The sequence below is a fragment of the Durio zibethinus genome, chromosome 12, assembly GCF_047325235.1.
Source record: "Durio zibethinus cultivar Kanyao isolate XHJ-2024 chromosome 12, ASM4732523v1, whole genome shotgun sequence".
NCBI lineage: Eukaryota > Viridiplantae > Streptophyta > Magnoliopsida > Malvales > Malvaceae > Durio > Durio zibethinus.
Window position 1 is genome coordinate 7,701,703 of NC_143173.1, and position 5,531 is coordinate 7,707,233.

At 29.3% G+C, this 5,531-nt stretch overlaps 1 protein-coding gene across 3 annotated transcripts; it reads left to right on the forward strand.

The window, feature by feature from the left end:
* The first annotated feature begins 3,102 nt into the window (after positions 1-3,102).
* Positions 3,103-5,046, forward strand: LOC111297204 (protein EARLY RESPONSIVE TO DEHYDRATION 15-like). 3 transcript variants are annotated; one of them, XM_089769270.1, is made up of 4 exons: positions 3,103-3,164; positions 3,849-3,967; positions 4,102-4,473; positions 4,636-5,046. In XM_089769270.1, exons 3-4 carry the CDS (start codon positions 4,134-4,136, stop codon positions 4,785-4,787), a joined length of 492 nt encoding a protein of 163 aa, XP_089625396.1. In that variant the 5' UTR covers positions 3,103-3,164; positions 3,849-3,967; positions 4,102-4,133; the 3' UTR covers positions 4,788-5,046. The 3 variants fall into 3 exon arrangements, with proteins under 3 accessions (XP_089625396.1, XP_022747578.2, XP_022747576.2); XM_022891843.2 differs by having other exon boundaries at positions 3,849-3,962; XM_022891841.2 differs by lacking the exon at positions 3,849-3,967.
* The last annotated feature ends 485 nt before the right edge of the window (positions 5,047-5,531 follow it).

The following is a 5,531-nucleotide window of genomic DNA, read 5'->3' on the forward strand; positions in this document are numbered from 1 at the left end:
CTCGTAAATTTGAAGAAAAAATTAAACTAATTTCTTCTAGGATGAAGGTGTCTAAGAGAGAAAACGTGGAAAATCGGTTACTTGTGGAATCAGCATGCGATTAATTTAACAGATAAAATAGAAGCCATAGCATTTATTATTAACCATAGTACGAAGCCGAATCTGAAGTTGGAATGCTTGCTGGTATAATATTTGTGATATATGACTAGGAAAGTCGTGGAATTTATTGATAAAAGAAATGCATCTGGAGAGCTTTTCCTTTCCTATTCCTTTTTCTTTAAGACTGACGAGTATTTTAATTTTAGATGCAAATGACAATTTTACTGAAATTTATTGAAAAATTTCGAAGGAAAATGGATATATATTAAATTGTGGAGCCGGAACTAAAACGTATATAACTTTGTTTATTATATATTAAACAGGTAGGCTAATAGCTTATTCCGAATTATCTGAAATTGAAATTGTTTATCTAAAATTAAAACTGCACATCAAATATTAATTTTATTATCTGATATTTATCCATATTTATCTATAATTATCCAAAACTGCATGATGGAGTACCATTAATCATGTAAGGTATATTAATATAAATTCACCCGTTATCATCCTTCGTTTTTGTTATGTATGATCATAATAATGATGTTGAATATCAATATGCTGAAACCTGTCCATAAGTTACCCTACGTCCCTAATTTTTTTGTTTCATTTACTTATTAGTCTCCATTTAATTATCAAAACGAATGATAACGGCATGTAAGCCAATGATATTGATCAATCAAAAATATCTTCATATACTACAATTTTGATAGGAATGATGATGATAAAGATTCATGTACATTTGTTTGATTTAGTATAGAGAACAAAATGTGGTGTCATTCTCAATCAACAGTCACGTTTCCACCTTACCGACCAACATTTCCATGTGCAATACGCGGATTGCCGTGGCCTTTTTCCACTACCTAATCGTCACCCTCCCTTTGCTTAATCCTTTAATCTCAGCCGTTCAAATTTTAAAGTATTCTTTTTTTATTTTAATTTTTTGGTGATTGGGTTGTCCCCTTCGTATGAGGTCAATAACACTCACGTGAATGGGACCCAATCCTTTTTTTTTTTAATAGGCCCATATAATTTTAATTAAAAATAAATTAACCACTAATTTTGACTTTAATTTCCCCTTACATTTATTTCTTCTTATATTTTCTTTTTTTCTTTGTTGGATTTTTTTTCTTATTTTTTCACTCCTAAGATTTTAGGAATGTAACTGCTTTGATCCATTAAAATATGTTATATTTTCATACTGGAATGATTAAAATATGTTTAAAAAAAGCTTTTTTTTTTCAAAAAGAAAAATATGAGTCATTTTTTTGGTCAAATATATTTTAGGTCTTTGTATAGTATAAAATATTTTAATTGATTAAAGATAGTTTATTCATTCATTTGTTACTATTTTTTTTATTAATTTTCTAAATAAAAAGTAAAGGCTAATAAAATTTGGTAGAACATTATGAGAGTCACGACTAATATTTAAAAAACAAGTCGAGCATTCTTATATTTTTGTTTATGAAATTATAAATGTAATACTACGTTTATCATAATTGATATGACTTTTGTTATTTATTCATTTTAATTGTTATTTTACTTTTTAATATTATATTTTATTGAAACAATTAAAAAGAAATGACGAAAACAACAATAAAACGATTCTTAAACTTATCTTATCTTCTTGTTGAACCTTTCTTTTGGGGTACAATCTTCTCGTCAAGCATTGTTAACTTTGAAAGGAATTGTATTTTGGCATGCTTTCTCGATTAGATAATTCTTAAAAAAAATTATATAACAATGTAAAAGATTACTCCATCTCTTTCACGCTTTATATTGATTCTTTTTTCTTTTTTCTTTTTTTTTTTTTTTGAGCTTTAGCAATTCCTTTTAATCAATAAGGAATACATTTGAATATATTATCAAAATTATTAACTTTACCTATAAATCTTTTGCATTAAAATTCAAATGATTTTATGGATTAATATTAGTTTTTAACAAATGCAGTTTTTTTAATGAATAGAGTTTGTTTTGAAATATTTATAATAATCTTTTTATATAAGCCTTTTTATTTATTTTAATCAAATTTGAACTTACTAAATTTGCTTGCACAAAAATATCTTAAAAGAATTTTTTGAATAAAATAATACATTTGATAGACGATTGATCTTTGTTCATCTTTTTTTTTTAAATGTCCTAAAATTATGTCATCCTTTTTTTTTTTAATATCTAAATTTTTTTATAATTTAAAATTATCTTTATGATTTTTTTTTTACTTTTTTACATTAAAAATCTTGAAATTTTAATTTTATAAAAATTTAAAATGTTAATATTAAAAACATTCAAGTTAATTTTTTTTAAAAATTTTTAAAAAAATTAATAACATTCAAATGATTTGGGACGGAAAAGATACTTATTTTATTTTATAATTCTTCAAAAGTATTAGTTTCGAATATAAAAAAATAATAGTTTGGATTTTGTATCCAAAATGCATTTATTATGTTTTTCAAAGTATAAAGTAAGAAAATAAAAATTAAACAAAGAATTTATATTTGATGTATTCAAGTATATAAATCTTATATATTATTATTACATCATAAAATTATCATATTTAAAAATTTAAAAATTTTAAATTATTAAAAATAAATATTTTATTTTAAATATTTAATTATATTAAAAATTAAAATAAATTCATACAATAATAATTTTTGATGCACTGATATTATATAATATTTAATATTTAAAGGTGCATGAAATATAAATTGATAAAAAAATTGAAATAGACTCTATCATGTTTTAACTAGAGATAAATTTCATGGCAGACATGGTAAATGCCGTAAAAATGTATGAAGAAGGAAGTCAAAGTCAACAAAGGCTAACGCGGTTACAGGTCTACCAAGAGCCGACAAGGATTGTTGACCCACCCGCCCCTGCAAGCCATATAGTATTACTTCCATCCAAGTTCTTGCTTCGGATACACCGAACCTTATCCTTCCTTACCCGAACTAACAGATTCGGTCCACCCGCCCTACATATATAAGGGGTCCATCTTCTTTTCTCCTTGCTCCAAAGTTTTCACAAAATCAACAGAAAATTGGAAGAATTTTCGATTACGCTGCTCAAAGGTAATTATTAAATTGAATCTCTCGATTTTTCATCTGTTTTTCACTGCTTTTTTTTTTGTTTGATCTGTTGCTTGGTTGGTAAGAAAGTGAAAGAAAAGATCGAAGAAAAGGAGTGGAAACGGAATTGAATTTATTGATTGATAAAAAAAAAATTTAAATATGAATGAAGTAAGCATACAGATATGAGTAGTGAGTTCTTCTTGTCATTCCATTTTCTCGGTAAACAAACGGAAATGTGATCTTAAGATCTTTCAGCTGATGTGATTCTGCTATTACAGTGTCATTTATTATCATGATTAGATAGATTAATAATTGAGGTTATGATTGTTTTAATTTTACATGTTAATAAAGAAAGGATTGATGGAGTCTTTTTCTTTTTTGATATATTTTCAAAAGTGATCTGATCGCTGAACTCTATAAATGTTTTTCAAAGTTTGGGAAGCTTTTAGACTGGAATGACTATCTGTTGATTTGTTATGAGAATTGGGAAAAACAGTTTTTGGAGATAGGGGCTCTACTACATAGATTGACTTAGGATGCTGAGAATAATTGATACTTAGATGATTATGCAGTCTTCATATGAAAAGATACTGATATGAAGGAAAGTGTTCAGTTGCTTTTTTTGTTTATGATTATGATTTGATTTCCTATATCTTTGGATTCTTTTCACTTTCATTTTAACAGATTTGTAATTTTTTTGGTTCCAACTGCTCATGAATGGAGCAAATCCTTTGAAGTTACTCATTGAAATGAGTTGAAGTCAGGGGGAGGAGGGATGTCTTCATTTGGACTATTCAAGTTTGGTATTAGGAGTGTATAGATCTTGAATTGTTTTAATCATAGGAAATCTTGACTTCTCACGAACTTACTTTTCTTTCCTTTTTAATCTTCTCTTCATTTGTTGGTTTTGTTAAATTGTTGTATATTTGCAATGTAGAATTTAAGGGATAAGTAAACACAATTGGTAGAATGGCTCTAGTTGCGGGAGGAAGGTCAACATTGAACCCCAATGCCCCTCTGTTTATTCCTGCTGCATATCGCCAAGTGGAGGATTTCTCTCCAGAATGGTGGCAACTGATTACAACTTCAACATGGTTTCGGGAGTATTGGATCAGCCAGCACCAGGATGAGGATGGTTTCTATGACAATGCTGAGGATGATGGCTTTGATAGCCAAGACATTGTTGATTTGCTGCCAGATACCTTTGACCTCGGTGCTGATGAAGATCTCTCTGGTATGGATCTTCAGTTTGAAGAGCTCATCCAGTCTTATGAAATGGAAAGCAAATCACCTCCTTTACCATCAAACGGTACAAATAAGCTTTGTCTATTATCTTTAAAGTGTTAAAATGCTTACGAGTCTGGAAATAGAGAATCTGTTTCTAGGAATGTTGGTAGAATTTCTTCAAGATAAAAGAAAAATGTTAGCAGATCATTGAACTTATATTTTGTCATTTGGCTGATTAAAATAGGCTTTCAAAGGGATGCGGAAACCCTGATGAAGAATCTGAGTTTGTTGCAATCAAGTCCAAGGTCTTCAGCAGAACCAGCAAAATATGCTGACAAGCCAGCCAAGAATGTGCACCCTAAAAGCAGCCCGCGTTGCATCCAGCAGCCCCGCTGAAAGAGTCTCAATTAGCCATACAGGTTATGATCTGTCAAGTTCATCGGTAGTGTATTTTCCAGTTAGTGTAACTATAACATCTGTAAAGAGCAAGGATATTTAACTCTTGTATCAATCCTTGTTCATTCTCATGTCTTTGTTTCTAGTTAACAAAAAATGAAAAAACAAAAGAGGAAAAAATAATTGTAAAATTTTAGAAAAAGAAAAAAAAGAGAATTATCTATCACCATCTCAATGAATCTTTAGATCTATTGTGCAATCTATGCCCATGTAAATGGAATGGAAGCAGTAATTGACTGTCTTATTTCAATGATATTGCTCTAGTAGATAGGACGAAGTGATTGAACAAGAAGTGCCAACCAGCCATTGGTTTGATGTTCAAATTTTCAAACTCCATTTTCTGGAAATCTGTTGTTGCATAACACTGGTACTTTGGATTGTTAACAACTGCGCAATGTGGAACGCATTCCGCAACTGAAATCTGAAATGCGTTTTAGCATCCATTACCATGTCCATTAAGAGCACACACAATGCTACTCACTTAGCTGGGAGGAAATAATTCCGAAAATGTTACCTTTCTCGAGAGTAACTTACTAGTAGAATGCAGGTGGATTCAAGTTAATTAGCTGTTTGATTCTGGAATGTAGAATTCAGATTAGCAGGCACTCAAAATGACTTTGCTTGGAAGATACACAAGAATAGAAAAGCGCTAACGACGGTTCCAGTGCTAGTTCTCCTATATGG